Below are 20419 nucleotides of genomic sequence, written 5' to 3' on the forward strand. Positions count from 1 at the left end.
CCCCAAAGTGGATTTTTATGGTACCATAGGTTTGCAGCTCAGGTAAAATTGTTTCTACTAAGACCTTTCATCAGTAAGTATTAGCAGTAGATCCATTTGATCTAGAACAGGCCTCTTCATTCCCTTTTGCACAAACTGGGGGAGTACCAGGGATATCCCAACAAGCAGGATCCAAATGCAGGACAGCTATTCTCCACATAGTAGTTTTATTCTTATTCTTAGTTAGCTCCCCCCCCCCTTAATGATTTTTATCCTCATATCTGTTATAATTCAATATAAGGATACTGGAGCTATAGATTTTTTTTTTACCACAATTCTGTTGGCAAAGTAGATATGTCCATAATTACATGAAGACATATGTACAAAACATTTAAGATATAAATAAGTGGTCTTGCCTCTAAGAAGATGGACCAGCTGAGTTGTAGAAGGAGGAAGTAAAAAGTTGTCTGAGGGTCTGAGCACAGGGGAGGAAGCTTTGAGGAAATCTCCTTTATATTCCTCTAGGTACGGGCAGTCACAACCTAGCTGTCAGGAGAGGCTCATGTGTTGCCACATTTAACAGGTTTCAGCAGAGCTCCCAGACTAAGACACACGAGGAAGAAAGGCCTGGTGATCTATTTCCTAAAAGCAGTCAATGAAAGTGCTATGAATCACAGCCAAAGAATTTGCAACCAATCACAGGGATGATATAGGACCAGACAGCAATGGGGTCATCATGAGTCCAGGGTGACTCAAGGGCAGCTAATGACAACAACAATAGCAGATATGCCTAGAGGCAGAGTTCAAGGTGGACTAGTAAAAAAAAAAAAAGAAAACTGCCATCTAGTCAGAACCCCCTCCTTGGTTTTCCGAGGCAGTATCACTATAGAAGTAGATAGCCCAACCTTCCGTCGGAGGAGTGGCTGGTGGGTTTGAACAGCCAGACTTCTGGTTAGCAGTCAAATGCCTTAGGCACTAAGCCACCAGAGCTGGACTATGGCAGAGGGGAAATTACGAAGAAAGAAAAAATAATAGCAAAATCCTGGAGGGCTAAGCCAAAACAGAATGAAAAGGGGTCTCTCTGTAGATTGCAGGTAGAAAGGATGAAGCAAAGAAGTTTAAGGTTCTGAGCCCAGATATGTTGCTTTTCTGCCCTAACTGGGACTCCACATCTCAAGTGTACCTCCTTGTGACCACCAGCGCCTAAAAGCGTATCCTGCCTAAAAGAGTGAACTGTGGCATTACAACAGCAATTGCCATTGTTATTGTGGTGCTATCTATTCCCTGGAGAGCTCTGATGACGTAGGCATTAAGGCATTTGACAGCTAACCAGATGGCTGGCGGTTCAAACCCACCAACCACTCCTCGGAAGAAAGGTTGGGCAATCTACTTCCATAGTGATACTGCCTCAGAAACCCAAGGAGCGGTCACTATGAGTCGGATCCAATTCAACGGCGTGAGTTTGGTTTGGTTTTGTTATCTGTTCCCTAGAGATCAAAATGTACAGCTTCCAAGAAGTTTTTATATTTTTCTTCTGACAAATTCTTCCTTCACTTCTGAACCCACAGCTTTTCCTCCAATCTCATCTGCTTTCCACAGTGGTGAAGGTATTGCTGGCTCTCCAGTAAATTGGTTTTCTACATAACCACACACAGGAATTCACTTTTTCTCTTGCTGTGTTATGTAATAAGAAAAGACTCTCCAGATCTTGTCATTCACAAATTTTTACACTGTGATAAAAAAGCAAACCCACTGCCACTGAGTCGATTCTGATTCGTTCTCAAAGAAACAGTCATGTAGAAACCCAATTAAGTTAACAAGTGTGAAGCTGCTATGGTTGAAGCAGTAACTGGGAGCTGGGATGCCATCTGGATGCCAGGTAAGGCCCACCTGTGCAGTTGACAATTTGAAGCTCAATGGGTATGAAACCTTCACCACTGGTAGCCCCTAAGGAGGTTCTGTAGAGGTCAGTTTAGTGTACTTTAGTTCCTCATATTGTCATAACTCATCTTTAGATCATAGCATATAGTTATCACATTGAGGAGCCCGTGGGTGGTACAGAACAGTTAAACTCTCGACTGCTAGCTGAAAGGCTGGAGGCTCAAACCCATCCAAAGCAGCCTTGTAAGAAAGGTCTGATGATGTGCTGCCAAAAGGTCACAGCCTTGAAAACCCTATGGAGCAGTTCTACTCTATATATACGATGTTGTCATCATTTGGAATCACCTCGATGGAAAATATCAACAAGTAATCATAGTGCAAGTTCCCAGAGTCAAACTGCTCATTTTTTATACCAGCCAATTTCTGTGCAACCTAGAAAACAATAATTTCCCTATTGTTGTCATATACAGGATTGTGACACCATCTCCTCTCCCTTGGGTTTGCTGTCTAATTTGCCTCTAAGCTCTGACAGTGTCCTGTTCTCCTTTCGGAAGCTCTCCTAAAACACACAACACACCTAATTCTGCAACAATTAACAAAATTTGCAAGCTCTTTTCATTGCTTGACTGTGGAAAAGGACCTAAAATTAAGTCAATTAATGGAGACACATTTAATAAAAAGAAAATCAGATCTATCACTATAAAAAAAAATGATAGAACAATTAGATTTTGGACAACTCCCAGGTTTCCAGAGAAGTACATTACTAAAATGTGAAGGATCAAATGCTTTTTATGGAAATATCTTTAAAAGAAGCACTGTCTGTCATGAGACTAAAATAGACTTGGTACAACAGAATTGTTGAATAAAAAATTAACAAAGGAACTTATTAAGAATTGATATAAACAATATACAGCAGCACATGGGATTTGTAAAAATGTGGCTCTCTGTAGGATACAATTGAAAATGAACAAATTAAGGTTTCATCTTTATTAAACTGTATGCTGACGGAGGCCATTTAGAGGTAAGAGCACTCAGCTGCTAACCAAAAGGTTGGCGGTTCGAACATCAGCCACACTGCAGGAGAAAGATGAGGCAATCTGCTACCATAAAAATGTACAGCTTTGGAAACCTATGGGGCATTATCTGTCCTATAGGGTCATTATAGGGCAGAATCAACCCAATGACAGTGGGTTCTCTACCTCTAAATTTCTACAACAAATGACAAATGAAAAAGCAATAATTCTACACTTGCATGAGGACTTACAAGAGACAAGTTTTAATACTACTGAGGAAGTGATGGATTTTTTTTGCTGTTCCCTTTTGCAGCACTATTTTGACACCTTTATGGAAAGTGAGGGGAGCTCTGGTGGCGTAGTGCCTAAGGCATTTGACTGCTAACTGGAAGGCTGGGGGTTCAAATCCACCAGCCACTCCTTGGAAGGAAGGTTGGGCAATCTACTTCCGTAGTGATACCACCTCAGCAACCCAAGGAGGGGTCGCTATGAGTTGGATCAGACTCGATGGCAGTGTGTTGCATTGCGTTGCATACGAATAATGAGGCAAGAATGCTCCTTTATAACATTTTCCCACTAAACAATTTTCCAACATATAAAATTCGGAGCCACAGAACCCTAGAGATCACTACCTTATTCATACAGGGGCATTCACCCAAGAAACCCGTTTAGTGATGTGAAGTAATAAAAAAAAAAAAAAAAAAAAAAAGTTCCTTTTCTCTGAAAATGAAGTCATTGTAGGTATGTTATGTATATTTAGGGGGAAAAGGGCACGGTGTAGGGCAGAGGAGAAGATTCTTCCCACTTCCCTGTCCAGCTCTCACATCTGTGATAAGGTGAATCGGTCGACAGCAGCGTGTTTCCTGTTTTGAAGTTACCTCCACTCCTGACTGATGGGCTATTTATTACACAGACATGTTGACTCCCTTCATTCCTGGTAAGGTCACCTCACCTTGGTCTTCCCTGACCCTCCCCTCTAGGAAAGGCAGTTGGCTTTGGGATGGAAGACAGACTGTTTGGTTGTCTATGGAGACAAAGCTAACATTCACTGGACTGGGTTGGGTCTGAGATCAAAGCTGGAGGCTGTTGTGATTTTTTTTCTTTTTCTGACTCAGCAGTTTTTAGGAAGCTTTTGAGGGGTTCTAATTCAGCAGCTTTCACTACAAACAACCACTAACAGAGGAAGAGATTAAGGGGAGAGAGCCACACGGGGTTTTAAAACACCCCACACTTGAGGGTGTGTGCTATTCTCTTTAAGTGCCCGCAGGCCCCTGCCTGTGACTGTGGTACAGACCTTGGCACGGAACCAATGAAGTCTATGGGAAAAAACAACGTCTGAAAGAATGTCTTGTCATGTTCCTTTTTCTTTAATGACTGGTGAGCTATTTTGCCAGGCACGGATTCTGTTGCGAACCCCCTACACTGGTTAAAAAAAACGCCTGGCCAAATTTTACCTGAGATCCATAAGGATCAACTGATTTGGGGATATCTGTGGCACAGTTATTTCAAAGTGATAAGGTCAAGGGAAGATTAAACATCTGGAACCTGGAGGGTTTGTGTACAAGGAGACTCAGGAAATCAGGAAAAAATACAGGTAAAGATCCCGAATTAAGGTTGTTGCTTTTCTGTTTGGTGTTTCCTTATTCTTCCAAGAGAATGCATGTGGCCGCCTCTCTACTATTTCAAGCCTGGCCTCTAACTGAAGATCATCTTATGATTTATTCCCCCTGTTTTTAATTAAAGGAATATAGTGGCATGAAAAGAACTTACTCTCATCCCTAGACTTGAAGAAAGGCAAGGATTCTGACGTCCAATCACAAAGCTTTCTGAGTGCCAGAGTTCATTCATGTTGATTTTTGTATCTGACAAACTTTCATTCAATTTGAAGCTCAATGGGTATGAAACCCAATGTGATGAACCAAGAGAAGGGCATTGTTCAAACATGTTGAAACACTTGTGGGTGATGGTTTGGTCCTTTGTGTTCAGCAGCTCCTGTGAGAAGCCTCTGTCTCAGGCAGGCTCCAAACTGCCAACTCAATGAAGCAAATAATAATTATTCCTAATAACAATAATAATTATGGAATGCAGTGGACCCAATATAAGGATAAGGTTGGTTGTCTGTGACTTCAGGTGGAGCAGCCACAGTTTCACACACTCTTTATATACATATATATATATATATATATATATATATATATATATTTAAGCAAACTCTTTCTTACACACACACACAAGTACACATACAATACAGACATTTGCCAAAAGAGATCTGGACAAGCTCACTCCTCTGGTTCTCTGCAGAGTGCTTGAGTACAAAGCTAAATTAAATAAATAACAGCTCTCTATACAATGAGCAGGAATTAGGCCACATCTAGTAACTGACACCACAAAAAATAAAATAAAACTCTCATTTTACTTCTCATTAAAAGTCTTAAACTCTCCAGTTTCAGTCTTTTAGCCAGAGTCTTGGGCAAACAGCAGACATGAGTAATTTGTTATATTCTTCCTTTCTTTCTAGGAGAAATGAGGAAGAAGAAGAAGGGAGAAAGGGATGAAATGAGGAAGGAAGTGAGGAAAGGCAGGAGGGACAAAGAGAAGGGAAGGGGTTAGAGGGAGAAGTCAGGTTGGTTGCTGGGTGACTGCTCTCCATTCCCACGCCATTACAGCTGGTAAATCAGAATCTCCTGGGAGATATCCTCCTTGGTGAAACCCCAAGTCAACAGCTAGTGCCATAGTCAGTTTTCTATGAAATATTTAGCACCTCCTAACAAGGAGGGGAGCTCTGGTGGCGTAGTGCCTAAAGCATTTGACTGCTGACCAGAAGGATGGAGGTTCAAACCCACCAGCGACTTCCTCAGAAGGAAGGTTGGGCAATCTACTTCTGTTGTGGTATTGCCTCGGAAACCCAAGGAGGGGTCGCTGTAAGTTGGATCCAACTTGATAGCAGTGAGTTGGGTTTTTTTTTAAAAAAAAAAAAACAAGGATGGGACTCACCGCCTGAGTGGATGCTCCCTCCTCACTGTAAGATTTGGCTCTCACCACCCTCCAGGATCAGCACTTGAGCATCTCACCCCACAGGCCAATGATGTCCAGGTGTCAGAGAAATAAAATGTAGCTCCTCTTGAAAAAAAAAAAAATCCTTCATCTAACTGGTCATTGTCCACATAGTTAAGAATTATTTCTGTCATCTAGAATGTAAGTAAAGGGGGTCCATGTGAATCTACATGACTTTTAAAAATGTTATTTTGATTGTCTATCACCGTGATTATTTTTCAAAAGTGGTTCTAAGGAGCTAGTGTAGTTTATGGTCATATAAAAAAAGATTATACAGGACAAGTTAGGGCATCATGACAAGCCATGTTATGGAGAATACACAAAATTTAGATGCCAGAATACCTGGAGAAATTCTTAAAGTGTTTTAAATAAGGTTAAACACATATCAAAATGCTTATATTATATTCCAGTAAAGCAAAATATGAAATATGTACACACACATACAGAGATAATTTTCATTTTAACAGACCCAGACTGTAAAAGTTGCCCAGTCTCCTTTACCAGTATATAGTTTAATTTGGATTATTTTTAATTCATTCTTTCAATGTCTTTGTTGTCATTAGCTGCCATTCAGTTGGCTCCTGACAACTCCACGCACAATGGAACTCAGCACTGCTTGGTCCCGTGTCATCTCCCATGACTGGTTACAGATTGGACCATTGTGTTTCAGAGGGTTTTCATTGGTTGATTTTTCAGAAGTAGATTGCCAAGCTTTTCCTCCTAGTCCATCTTAGTCTGGAAGTTCCACTAAAACTTGTTCAGTATCACGGCAACATCACAAGCCTCACCAACAGATGAAAGGTAGTTGTACGTGACATACTTTGGCTGGAAATCAAACCCAGTTATCCTATGTGAAAGCCAAGAATTCTACCGACGAACTACCATTCTCTCCACCCAATGTCTTAAAACAAACAAACAAAAAAAAAAAACAACTCACTGCTGTCGAGTCATTTTCTGACTCATAGCGACCCCACCTTGGGTTACCAAGGCAGTATCACTAAGAAAGTAGATTGCCCAATCTTACTTCCGAGGAGTGGCTGGTGAGTTTGAACCGCCTGCCTTCTGGTTAGCAGTTAAATGCCTTAGGACTACACCATCAGAGCTCCCATTCAATGTCTTAGGCTATAATTTGTATTATGTATCTATAAAGATGTAATTTTTAAAGTTTTATCATTAAAAACATACCCTGACTCAACACAGGGCTATAGATAGACTTTAAAAGTAAAATCTGGTCTTACTGAGTTTCCAGTTCATCAATAATGGGTCCACTCAAACTACTCAAACAATATTGAAGGGGAAACAGCCTTTCTTTAGCCTACCTTCTCTTTAACCTAGTATTTTCCCATTTATTTCTACAGGTACTCAATTTGAGAAAGATGTTGTGAAAAGTGGGAGAAAGTCATGCTGAGCTGAGATGCCTACAAGTCTATGTTAACACTTGGTCTCCTACTCGCAGATTCAGAGTACAACATTTAACAAGTTTTCAGTGGTTTAATGACCCAGGATGAGTATTTGTTGTTCCTGTTATTATTATGATAACTTGAATAGAAAATGTTTATGAGTTCTGTGGACTGAAAATAATAGATTTGAAGTCAGCTGTGAAGTGCTGTGTATTTGACTTGTGAATTACCCTATTTGAACTAAGATGTGATAGGGATATGGTTACTCAAGAAGCCATTTCTGACATTTCAAAGATGTTTGGGGCCATCTGTTCTCACAAAGATCTGCGGCCCTGTAAAGCAACCTGAGCACATTCCACATGTCTCTACCCCACACTCACAAGGGTCCTATCATTTTACAGACTTTACCAGCCTATTCACCAGCCAAAATGTACTTTGCCAAGGGGGGAATAACTATAAAACTCTAAATTCTTTTAAATGTGTCTGGTACCATTAAGAATGTTTATTAGTCTACAGAAACTTTACATTGATATTTACCAAAAGCCCAATGTACTTGACAAATAGATTATCTGCTAAATGTGAATGTATCTGTTTTATGGAATTTCTTCTTCGACTATCTGTATAGCCAAGTCATACTGTTGGAGGGTGTTAGTCATGAGAAGGAAACAAACTTGTTCCTAGAGCTTGCTTTACAATCACTGAGAATTTGAGCTAGAAGAGGGAACTTATTAGACTATCCAGTTTCACTCTTTCTTTTCATAAGATGCAAAAGTGGGGCCCAGAGAGGCCAATGAGTCTGTTCAAAGTCTCAGAGCGTATGAGTGGTAGAATCAGAAACACCAGTCGTATCTTCAGATTCCTAGAGAAATGCCCTTGAACTGCCTCATTGAAATAGGATTCCATCTGTACCTAAGTGAAACTTAATATCAAGGATTCCTTCTACTTCCAAAATTTGAAATCACATTGGATTTCAGTTTTATTGTCATCCAATCAAAGGTCCACAGACTTGTGTAACCCTTAACTAAATTCTCATTGGGAAATCTATGATGGTAGAGAAAATCCATTTGATCTAACATAAATTTGAAAAATACACAAAGGGAGTTCTGTTGAATGACATATTTTGAACCCCAAATTTCCAATTATATAAATGCATAGTATGTGCAGTGGAAATCATAGGCTATCTGCAAACTCCTACAATAGTGCCTCCCTTAAATACGTTTCTTTCCTTTCACATTACTGGGCACTTAGTAGGAGCTCAGAAAAATTAGTATATTCCCAATCTGTTCAGCAGTTCTAAAAAATGGAATTAGAAATAGAATATCCTACCTGTAATATTTTAATATTTTCAGTCCCTTGGAATATGTCATTGTGTATACACACATACACACATGCATACATACAGACCAAACTGCCCCCCTTCACAAAATAGTGCCTCTCTTGTAACCTAGAACATACTTGCCAATCAGTTCAGTCAAAAGTTATTCACACTTCATGAGATGTATAGTATTTGGGAATATAAAAGCTCCAAATAGTTCAAAATTCTCAGTTGGGACTCTGCCATGTTACTCAGACATGCTCAAGCTTCAAAAAGGCAAAGTTTACCTAGTTCCTTGGGAGTTCTGGTGGTGCCAGGGTACAGTATTTGGCTGCTAACCAAAAGGTCAGCATTTTGAACCCACCAGCTGCTCCACGGGAGAAAGATGAAGCAGTCTGCCTCCATAAAGATTTACAGTTTTGGAAACTCTAAGGGGCAGTTCTATTCTGTCCTTTAGGTTGCTTTGAATCAGATTCAATTAGATGGCAGTGGGTTGTTTCAGACCCAGTCCCAAGGACCAGTTCTGCTTTATGAGATTCAATTCTATCATGCCCAATTTGCAACGCACTGCACACACTCACCATTCCCTCCTATTAGTACCATTTTGGCATTCTTCAACCAACAATTACATTTACTCCTAGAACTCTCTCTAAACACCACACCATGAACCATGTAATCCTATAATGGTGAGCCCACTAGGTGACCATACTTCTGGTCCTAAAAGCAGGAAATATTGATCCAATCCTGATGAAGGTAACTATGAGAAGTACAGAAATGTGCAGTTAATTATTGTATTTTACATTTTAGGAGAACATAATTCCTCAGCTGCAATGTTTAATAATTTAACATCTTATCTAAGGCTTACTCATAGGAAGACACTAATTTTTTTAATTGTGGTAAAATATATATCACACAATATTTGCTGTTCTAACCAGTAATTAAGTGTATAATTTAGTGACATTAATCATATTTGTCATGCTGTACAACCATCACTTCTATCCATTTCCAGATTTTCTTATCACTACACATAGAAACCCTTTAAGCAGTAACTCCTCATTCCCCTCTCTCCCTATCCCCTGGTAACCACTGATAAACATTTGTCTCTATACATTTCTTGTTCCAGATTTGTCATGTAAGTGCAATCATATAATAGTTGTCCTTTTGTGTCAGCCTTATTTCACATAATATAATGTTTTAAGGTTTATATATATATATATCTCACAGCATGTACCAGAACTTTATTTTTCTTTGTGGCTGAATAATATCCCATTGTATGCACGTAGAGAGCTCTGGTGGCATAGTGCCAAGGCATTTGACTGCCAACTAGAAGGCTGGCGGTTCAAACCCATCAGCCACTCCTCGGAAAGAAGATTGGGCAATCTACTTCTGCAGAGATACTGCCTCAGAAACCCAAGGAGGGGTCGCTATGAGTTAGATCTGACTCGACAGGAGTGAGTTTTTTTGGTTTGGTTGTATGCATGTATCATAGTTTGTTTATCCATTCATCTGTTGATGGGCATTTTGGTTGTTCTACTTTTGGATATGATAAAAAATACTGTTCTAATTAACTTTGATGTACAAGCATCTGTCTGAGTTCCTGCTGTCAAGTCTTTTGTGTAGATAACTGAGAGTGTAATTGCTGAGTCATGAGGTGATTCTATGCTAAACTATTCGTGGAACTGCCAAACTGTTTTCCACAGCTACTGCACCATTTTACATCCTCAACAGCAATGTGGGTTCCAGGACACTAAATTATTTATTTATTTAATTTTAAGAGCTTCTTTTACATTCAATGTTAAGTGTACATTTAGTTTCACTCCCCATTTACCATGTCTAACCCTAACCTAGTCTCCTCCTCTCCCTACCCTGTAAACCCTCCCCCTGTGCCTCTCATATTTATGCACTCCTGTTTGTCCTGCATTTTCTCAACCTGAATGTTGGTTCTCTGGTGCCCCATGGTCTGTTGCTCTAAGGGATGTATTACCATAGAGTATGTGGGTGCATCATCCTGGGTTGAGTGGTCTGCATGTACATCTTGTTAACTATTGAGCTGAGAGCCAGCCCCTGGGGGTGAGTTTTATTCCAGGTGCAGAATGTATTCCAGGGCCATAGTATTGGGGCCAGGACACTAAATTTTGATGTAAGAAGTTAAAGCCCTAAGTTCAAGGTCTTCCACAAAGTAACAACATCATCATCATCATGTCAGAAGACAGTGAGCTACATCTTCCCATAGAGCTATGCCTGGCAAAATCATTGTCTAGGTCCCTTGCATCAGACTTGTTTTACATCTTCTACCGCTGAGCTGTGGATTGAGTGCTTTTCTAGTTAGATCTTCAAAAAATAAGCTGCTTTTAGCAAAGTGAGAATAAAGGAACAACTTCTTGATACGATTAGTGCAAGGGAAGAAGCTACATACAGTTATACATGTAGCGTTGAACCTCCAAAGAATTGACCTTTCCAAGTAGTTTCAAAATTAAGGTCTTTGGGCATTTTCTAATGATCTCTCTCCATTTTAGGGATGAGGAAACCTAAACCTACAGAGGTCAAGTTCATTTGGACCAGTGGGATACTATTGTGTAGGTAGCCTGGTTCTAGTTCTGGCTCTTGCTATTTTCAGCATAACCTGGGGCAAGTCACTTAATCCCTGAATCTCACTTTACTCAACTGTAAAATGGGACTGTTAATTCTCATAACTGAATTATGCATGCTAAATTAGTAGATGATAAAAGGAAACATGCCTTGTAAACAGAGCACCTGGCAAAAACAAGAGGTTGTTGTTATCCATCTCATACTGAGCCTGGAAGGCAAGTCTCTCTGGCTTCCTATGTGTGGACTCCTGTCTTTTACTGCACTGGCTTCCTGTTCCCAATCCTTTCCAATTCCAATTCTATTGTCACGCTCTGGAGTACGTGAACTCACCCTCCAAAACCAAAAACAAACTCACTGCTGTCGAATCAGATCCGACTCATAGTGGCCCCTCCTTGGATTTCCGAGGCTGTATCACTACAGAAGTAGATTGCCCCATCTTCCTTCCGAGTAGTGGCTGGTAGGTTTGAACTGCCAGCCTTCTGGTTAGCAGCCAAATGCCTTAGGCACTATGCCACCAGAGTTTGGAACTCACCCTAGAGATCAGATAATCTAGGGCTCCTACCAAACTTGGCTCTCAGTGGGAAACAAACCAAAAGAGAATATTTGAGACAGAAAAGAAGCATTGAATGATGACTTTGGAGCTGAGTCTGACTTTTGTGACCTTTTGGTTAACATATTTATAGGTAGATGAAGAAACCCAGACCAAAGAAGTTGAGCACTTGGCCAAGTTTGCAAACTTTTAAATGACAGAAGCCTATACTGTTCTAAGGAGTTCCTGGGTAGTGCAAATGGTTAACACTTGGTTGCTAACCCAAAGGTTGGAGGTTCAAGTCTACCAGAGGCACCTCAGAAGAAAGGCCTTCAATCTGCTTCTGAAAAATTAGCTGTTGAAAACCTTATGGAGCACAGTTCTATTCTGACACACACAGAGTCTTCATGAGTCATGACTGACTTAAAGGTAACTGGTAACTGGCACTGTCCTAAATCCATGGCCTCTGATCCCATGGCCAATACTATTCTACATCTTCCCTGTCACCTGATGTGGTTTGGTTCTGAGCAAGCTCTCACTTTCTAGGTACATTTTTCATTATGATGCACTAAAGAACAAATGTCTAGACCGGCACAGACTGGATGATCTTGAGCTATTTGTCTAGAAGACTCTCATCTGTGTTTATACGTTCTGAAAATAGGAGGAAAAATACACACAGAGACAATTGTATGGAGGTGTCTAGAACCTTTGTGAGTAGGGCTTCTGTTGGTAAGATCCAAAATGAACTCCTCCTCCAAGGAGGTCACAGGTGAGGTCATGTACCTTTAGCAGAATAAGTCTAGAAGTCACACTTCATCTGAGCAGAGGGCAGTGGTCTTTCCACAAGCCAAGAAGCCAAACATGGCACTACTGAACAGCTGGAGACAAGGGCAGTCACTTTTCTGTGGTAGATTTTGGTTTTCTTAAACTGAGGGGATTTGGCTAAGGAGGTCTCTCAGGTACAGGCCAGCTTTACACTTCTGTGAGTTCAAGACATTCCATGAATTACTCCCTTCTTCAAACACCAGCAGACTCCTGTATGTTTCACCTGAAGGATTGAAGCAGCTGCTGGCAACTCAGCGTGAGTCAGCCTCTGCCCTTTCCCTATCTGCAGGAGTATGAACGCAAAGAGCCCTTCACACTATAAGTACATAGACTGAGCATTAGCCAATTCTTGTGCCTAAATGATTCCCCAGTGAGTCAAACATGCTCAAGTGTCCTCCATAGCACTGGTATTGCTATGGTTAGAAACGCAGGGAAAGTTTTGTACTTTGCAAACCAGTAGACCCACATCCCAAACTCTGCTTATCTCCCTGGTTGGTAGACTTTGGACAGGCTATTTCTCTTCTCTGAGCAATAAAATTGGGGGTAAATAATGCCTAGGGCATTGGTGGTATAGTAGTAGAATTCTCATCTTCCATGTAGGAGGCCCAGGTTCGATTCTTAGTCAGTGCACTTCACACACACACAGCCTCACCCATCTGTCAGTAGAGACTTGTGCACTGCCATCATGCTGAACAGGTTTCAGTGGAGCGTTCAGATTATCAGACGAGGAAGAAAGACCTGGTGATCTACTTCCAAAAGTCAGCCAGCAAAAACCCTGTGGATCACAACAGTCCAATTCCCAGTTGATGAAGGGGATTGCACAGGACCAGGAAGCATTTCATTCCATTGGCTATAGGGTCACCAATTGCTAGGTGACTCAAGGGCAGCTAAAACAAACAAACAAAAAAAAAACAATAAATAATGCCTACCTCTCTTGGCTGTTGGGGAATTATAGGAAATAATATGGAAAGTTCTAGCTCAGTGCCTGGTACATAGTAGACATTAGACATATGTTAGCTTCCTTCCTTTTCTTCAGCTTCAGTCTGTTATCAAGGGCTTTTCTAACAAAGAATTTGAGCCAGTAGAGGAGGCCTCCAATTTTCTCCCAAATAGACCAGCCTGCTGTGTTCCAGCTGAGGAGCTGAGACTGCAAGATACAGGCATCAGAGGCAAGATCCAGATTCAGAGAGGAGAGCAGGAGTGGCTTTGTGCTTCCTGGAAGGCCCCTTCGTGTGTGCTGGTGTTCTGGCCCTGCCCCCTTCATCTGGCCACAGTACCATGTGGTGTTACAATTTTTGGATGTTAAGAAACATTATATTTCCTAAAGTATCAGTACTTAATGTTTCGTTCCACACATAAAACCCTGTGAGTGGAAGGCTGTGGGCCCCCTTGTCAGAGGCAATTTCTCAAGGCTCTGCATGGGATTTAACGGGAGCCATATGGTTAAGTCCGTCAACCCTCCCAGAAAGCATCCCCCTGAAGGGCCCTCGTAAATGTTCTCGGGGCTGTGAAAGATCCAGCAACTTTCTAACAATAAAGCTATGTTCATAGCCATGATATTCAGCAAAACACAAAGCAGGAAATAATGGCTTCTGGTCTGAATTACTCAAAGGGGGCTTCACGTTGTCCTGTCTAAAGGCTCTAGCCCTGTGACATGAGGTCCAGGGCAACAAAGGGCCAGGGCCTGCTCCTGTAGCTGGAAGGAAGAGAGCCTGGGTCTCTAGCATTAGCCAGTGACAGACAGTGACAGTCTTAGCCATGCTCAGTTCAGTTTTGGAAATTTAAGAAAGCCCTTAAATTAAGAATATTAATTATTAATATTATAATGGATTAATACACATATGTACTCACAGACTACTCTTGTTATTTAATTCTTCTTTAAACTGTCCTTTTTTGAGACAGCATCATTTATCCCCAAACTCCTTTTTTTCCACAGAGCAATAACAACACAAAATAAAAATAAATAAATAAACAAGCATTTGCTGTTGGATCAATTCTGACTCGTGGCAACCTCATGTGTGTCAAAGTAAAACTGTCCTCCATTCAGGTTTTCAATGGCTGATTTTTCAGAAGTAGATCACCAGGTCTTTCTTCTGAGGTGCCTCTGGGTAGATCTGAACCACTAAGCTTTCAGTTGGTAGCCAGGCACTTAACCATCTGCACCCCACAGGAACTTCTAACAGAGACACAAAATCCCTCAAACCAATTAACACTCCCATCTGAACCAATCCATTGAGCGGCAATAACCAACTCATACAATAGACCCACATGCCTTGCCCTGAAAGAAAAGACAGCACTATTTTTGACACAAGGAATTCTGAGATGTGGTAAGATTTTCTTTTCTTTTCTTTGTCTTGTTTTCCTTAACCATATCCATTAAGCTACACCTGATCTTCTGTGTGTCACACCATGTTAGGGATTATAAAGAAAAAAGGGAGAAAAAAACACAGAACGGGTGAGGAGAACAATAATTTACAATGAATATTGGCACCTTTTTATTTTTACATAAAACAAAATTTACCTCTATAGTATTTTATATGAATTTTTAACTATTAGATCTATGCCGCTACGCTACAGCACCATACAAATAGGTTTTATGAGCAAATGCCTAATACCTACACATCATGACCTTCATGTGCCAAGACTAAAATGAGTGTAAAATCAGGGAGGGGTTTCATATATAAATGGTTTCATATATACCTGCTGTTGGATATATTTCCAAGTTTTCTGATGCAGCTGGCCAATCCATCACCTTAACTAGAATAGTCCAAAAAGGACCAGCCTCCTTCTACCCAAACATCAGCCTTGGTAAGAGCATGTGTGTACGCTGGTGTCAGACATACAACATTTCCATTGTAAACAATTAATATCAAATAATTTTTACCAATAATCTAACAGGTTACATATTTTTCCTAATTCCATACAGAGAATTAAAAGCAGGAAGAAACTAGAATACTTGGCAGTGTGTCCATATACCTGCCAGAACTCTGCACTGATGCTCATTTTTTAAGAACTCTGTATTATCTTCAGCTCTCCTGAAGAAATACTGAGTACGCATTGTTGTGGTTAACACCCCTCGAGTCGGCCCCTGAATCCTGATGACCCCATGTACAACAGAATGAAATACTGCCTGGTCTTGTGACATCTCCACGATAGGTTGTTGATTGGGCAATTGTGATTCAGGTTTTTATTGGCTGATTTTCAGACCCAGATCGCTAAGCATTTCTTCCTAGCCCATCTTAGTCTGGAAGCACTACTGAAACCTGCTCAGCATTTGTTAGAGTAACACACAAACCTCCGCTGACAGATGGGTGGAGGCTGTGCATGAGGTGCTTGGGTTGGGAATCAAACCCAAGTCTCCTGCATGGGAGGCGATTATTCTACCACCGAATCTCCAGTGCCTGAAGCGTGAATTATGTATTCTTGTTTATCCATAAAAAGAAATAGACTTCTTTAAGAAATCTGAGTTCTATTAAGATTATAGCCACCTACTCCACTGATCAGGGAGCTCCCCTGATCGTTAGTTCCTACCAAAGAAAGTTAAATGTGACAAGAGAGAAAGATAGTAAGTGCTACCTGTTCATTCCTCCCAGGCTTTGCTGACTTGATTCTGAATTAATGAGCCTGTTACACGATATCGAATAAAAATGAGTAGAGTGGAGATAGTGTTCAGAATCTGCCACATATTTTGGTTCAAGGCTGAATTAATTTCATCTATGTATATAACACATGCTTGTTTTCTGTCTCACTTGTCTCCCCCACAGCCACAGCTCACTCTTTTTTCCATCTGGGAAACTTATCTCCTAAAATGCTCCCATCAATCAGCCGAAGTCACTCTTCCCGACAGAGCGTCTGCCAGTTTGACTAAGCACAAGTAGTCACTAGTTTGAGGATGCCTCCCACACGCTCTAGAGCTGTATGTTTTTCTAGCCTGCCTAACCACACAAGTGCAATTTGGGATATTTATATTTCCCTCCAGTTTCTTTTGGGATATAGCACTACTTTTACAGAACTAGGCATATGGCACAGTATAGGTTAGTATAGTGGAAAAAGGAAGCTTCCTATCTTTCCTGTCTACCTACTTTTAACCTTATTACTTTGGATTTTTGCATTTCTACCCACTTTGGTCTGCTGAAGCTCACTGCCAGCTCAGAAAGTATAAAAATGAACCACACATAAGGGTGAAGACACCTCATCCCTAGATCCTTCCCTGATAACCTGTTGCTTTCCCCATTTTCCCAACTATTATATCAATACTGCTCCCGATGCATTCAAGACTCTAAACCTAAACGCAGCATGGAAGGAGAGGGATAGAAAAGAGAGCAAAAAGGGGGTTGGCAGCAGAAGCCAGAGAGCATTGGTAGAAGGGAAGGAGCAGGAGACAGACAGCCCCCTCTCTCACAAATTTCCATCGTGAACACACCCACGGGCTGCAGCGAAAAAGCACTGTGCGTGGGCACAGGTGGGTCCCAGCCTCTTCGGCTACAGGCAGCTCAAGAACTGAGCCTGAATGAAGACTTTCATTGCTGTTTGGTGTTTTTGTTGGCCAGTAGCCATGGCAAACATTTGCAGGTGGCTTGGCCAGATTTTGACACTTAAATATTTGAGGTTGTGATAAAAATCAGAATATTACTACAATATGGTTCTGTGCAGCCTCAAAAAAAAAAAAAGCTATCTGCAATTTCAAATGCTCATTTAAAGACACAGTCTCCAGAGGAAACTCATGTTTTAAAATAAGTACTCATTTCCTCTTTGCTGAGGGAAATAAAAGAGCAAACCATCCCCAAATTGTACCACCTAGAGTATAATACTGAATTCACTGGTGAGATGGGTTGGGCTGTTTCTTGCTGAGACCCCATGATAATCCGGGCAAGGTTTTGGATAGGTCACATGGAGAAAAATGGAAATGACAGGATGTGTGGGTTTGAATCAACATGGTAAGCACAACAGGGAAGAATCTGAAGAAAAGAAACTCCCTCAAGCTTGGCAAGGAGACAGAGTCCAAAAGTGGCAATTATCTCCTACAACACACCAGGAGAGACATGCAATACCCCAGGATCAGGAATAAATTGGAAGATGGGGTAGGTCGGGAGGTTATCCCTAACACAGAAACACTCCCACTCATCCAAGTACAGCAATGCAAGCAGTGACACGTGTCATCCAAATGTACAAGATCAGTTGGGTAAATTCAAGATAGAGTCAACCACCCATTTTAGCATTTAGTGCTAACCCTTCAAGATTGTTCCACAGAAGCCAGCCTGGTACCAACAATGGCTAAATACTAAGAGCCTCTGTGAGGGGTAGCTGGTGGGGAGTGGGGGTGGAGAAAGCAGGAGAACTCCAGGGGAGGCAAGAATGTTGTAAAACTGCTTGTAAACTCTAGCACATTTTATGTTCCTCTCCCCTTAAAAGAAAAATAAAATCATTATAATTAGCTGGTATAACTGTGAACTGTCTGCCCAAAGTCAAGCTGCTAAGTCACACCACTAGACACTATCTTCAATGAGCCTACCTCACCTTCTGTGTATATTATAGGTTTTTGCTATAGTTGTAGGTTCTTCTGAGAAGACAAGAAATCTTTACCAGACACATTTGCCAATTTGGCCTTGGCTTCTTCAAACAAAGCCAAGCATTCAAAGGGCCAGACTAAATTTCTGTTTCTTAAAGGGCAGACCAAATGTACGCATGGCAAACTCACAAAATAAAAGTCATTACCCACAGCTCTCCATTGTCAAAGCGGGTCTTCACATGTCACAGCACATCCTAATAGATGGTTGAGAAATGTGAGGAACACGGAGTCCCCCTCTAAATGTACCTCTATGATGGAGAAATAAGCAAGTGCTCACTACTGGTCTGGAATTCTCACAAACAATAAAAACAAGAGGAAAATGACACACTGACCAATTATGGGGCAGTTTCTTTTCTTTTTTTTTTTTTTAAATCACCATATCCAGTGTTCAGCAAACTGAATTCTGACACTTGTACCAAACACAGCAAGCTCTTCTTCCTGTTCTAAACTAGGAATTCTGGGAACTTAACACAACTAGTTTTCAGTGTCCAACAACAGAAATTTATCATTAACTTTTTGGTTTTAGTAATTACTTTTTCTTCCAAAGCATCTGGATGCTCTTAATCTTTTATTTCATCTTTACTCTACCGTTATGAGGTTGGAATGACAAACATCCTCATTCTGGAAACAAGGAAGTTGAATGAATTATATAAAGCTAGGAAGAAAATCTAGAGAACTGGGATTAGAACCTAAGACTCCAGTGTTCTCAAAGGTGGGGACACTTTGGTGTTGTGGCCAGGGAAGTTCTTACAAGTGAGGGACTTGTACCTTGAGTGCATCAGGCCCTGCCTCACTGATTGCCTTAAGGGATTAAGGATTGCATCCTTCAGTCAATGCTACAGCCCAACTTTCCCCCCAACACACACATTTCTGTACATTTCCTAGGGCAATGTTGCCTCCAGTTGAGAACCATTGGTTGACCACCCTACTCCATTCCTGTGGATTATTAAAGTCTTCTAAGCCAGCCATATTACACCTAGAATTTCCATTTTATCTACTACCTTCTAGCTCAATTTCCCTCAAACTTTAATGTGTATACCAATCACCTGGAGACCCCTGGGATCTTGTCAAATACAGATTATGAGTCAGTAGGTCTAGGGTGGGGCCAGAGATTCTGCATTTCTAAGAAGCTACTGGGTGATGCCAGTGATGCTGATGTTCAGACCACACTCTGAATAGCTAGGAGCTACCTTTATCACCTAATACCAAGAAGCAAGTGAGAGCTCTTTCCATCACGTGATATGAAGTGTTTGAGTCTCAATGACAGGACCTAGGGCCCCTTTTCCAATTTCTTGCAATGCTTCAGAATTGTTTTTATATACACACAAAGGAGAACATGTGCTTTCTTCATTTTGCCTACTCCAGGCATGACTATGGAACAATATAGGGGAAGAGGAGAGCCAGTAAGAGAGTATTAACAAGAAAGAGAAGCAAGAAAGAATAACCAGAGAGAAGGAGAATGCGGAAATACACAGAATCCCAGGTACGGATTTGGTGGTTTCTCAGAAGGGAAGGGCAGACTCTGTTGTGGCTGGTGAAATGCTTCCACCATCATGAAACATTTGTCCTGAGCACTGGAGGCTCTGGCCTCCATCACACCCATGGCTTTCCCTGATGTCATCTTAAAGTTCACAAATGACAAAACAGTGACTCAATTCTTCCCCTCAAAGCCCAGGATCAAAACAGCTTCCACTACACTGAGGTTTTCCCTCCCTCTCCCAAAATCAAAAGCATCACTTTGAATCTCTAGGTAGTATCACATAAGCCAGGAAAACCAACTTCTGTTTCATCCTATGTGAGCACCAGAAATGAGAAGAAAGTCCAGAGCATTCTCTGAGCTCCAGTCAGGACCCAGGGAGAGCAGAGGAGATCTCCTTACCCGATCTGGCGGTTGGTGGAAGGGGCTTGTGTGATGACTGAGCTGGACTGGGGAGACGGCATGGCTTGCTGAATCACAACGCTGGTGTCGTGGTTGGGCATCCGAGAGCTGCCAAGCTGGTGAGCTCCGGGCCCTGTCATGGCTCCACCAACTGTATTATGCATCGATATATTCTGCCCAGAGAAGGGAGAGAAGGGTCAGAAGAAGAAAATATTTCATTCTACTCTCAAGCTTTCGAAGGCCAAGACAGGGAATCTGGTATGTCAGTGAAATAGAGAGTTACGGCTTCTGCCAAGGCTTAAGCCCATTCATTTTGTTATTACAAATGGCTACAAGAAGATGAAAAACCCTTACAGGAAAGGAAATAGGAAAATACCTTGAAGTTT

General features: G+C 41.3%; 1 protein-coding gene across 1 annotated transcript in view; it reads right to left on the reverse strand.

Moving 5' to 3' along the window:
• The window catches only part of CREB5 (cAMP responsive element binding protein 5), a 444981-nt gene that overhangs the window by 301482 nt on the left and 123080 nt on the right, over positions 1-20419 (reverse strand). Inside the window, exon 4 of the mRNA XM_007945571.2 lies at positions 20034-20206. Coding sequence (XP_007943762.1) covers positions 20034-20206 — 173 coding nt within the window. The remainder of the gene's footprint in view (positions 1-20033; positions 20207-20419) is intronic.

This window comes from Orycteropus afer, unplaced genomic scaffold (assembly GCF_000298275.1).
Source record: "Orycteropus afer afer isolate SDZICR_OR568_19922 unplaced genomic scaffold, OryAfe1.0 scaffold00008, whole genome shotgun sequence".
NCBI lineage: Eukaryota > Metazoa > Chordata > Mammalia > Tubulidentata > Orycteropodidae > Orycteropus > Orycteropus afer.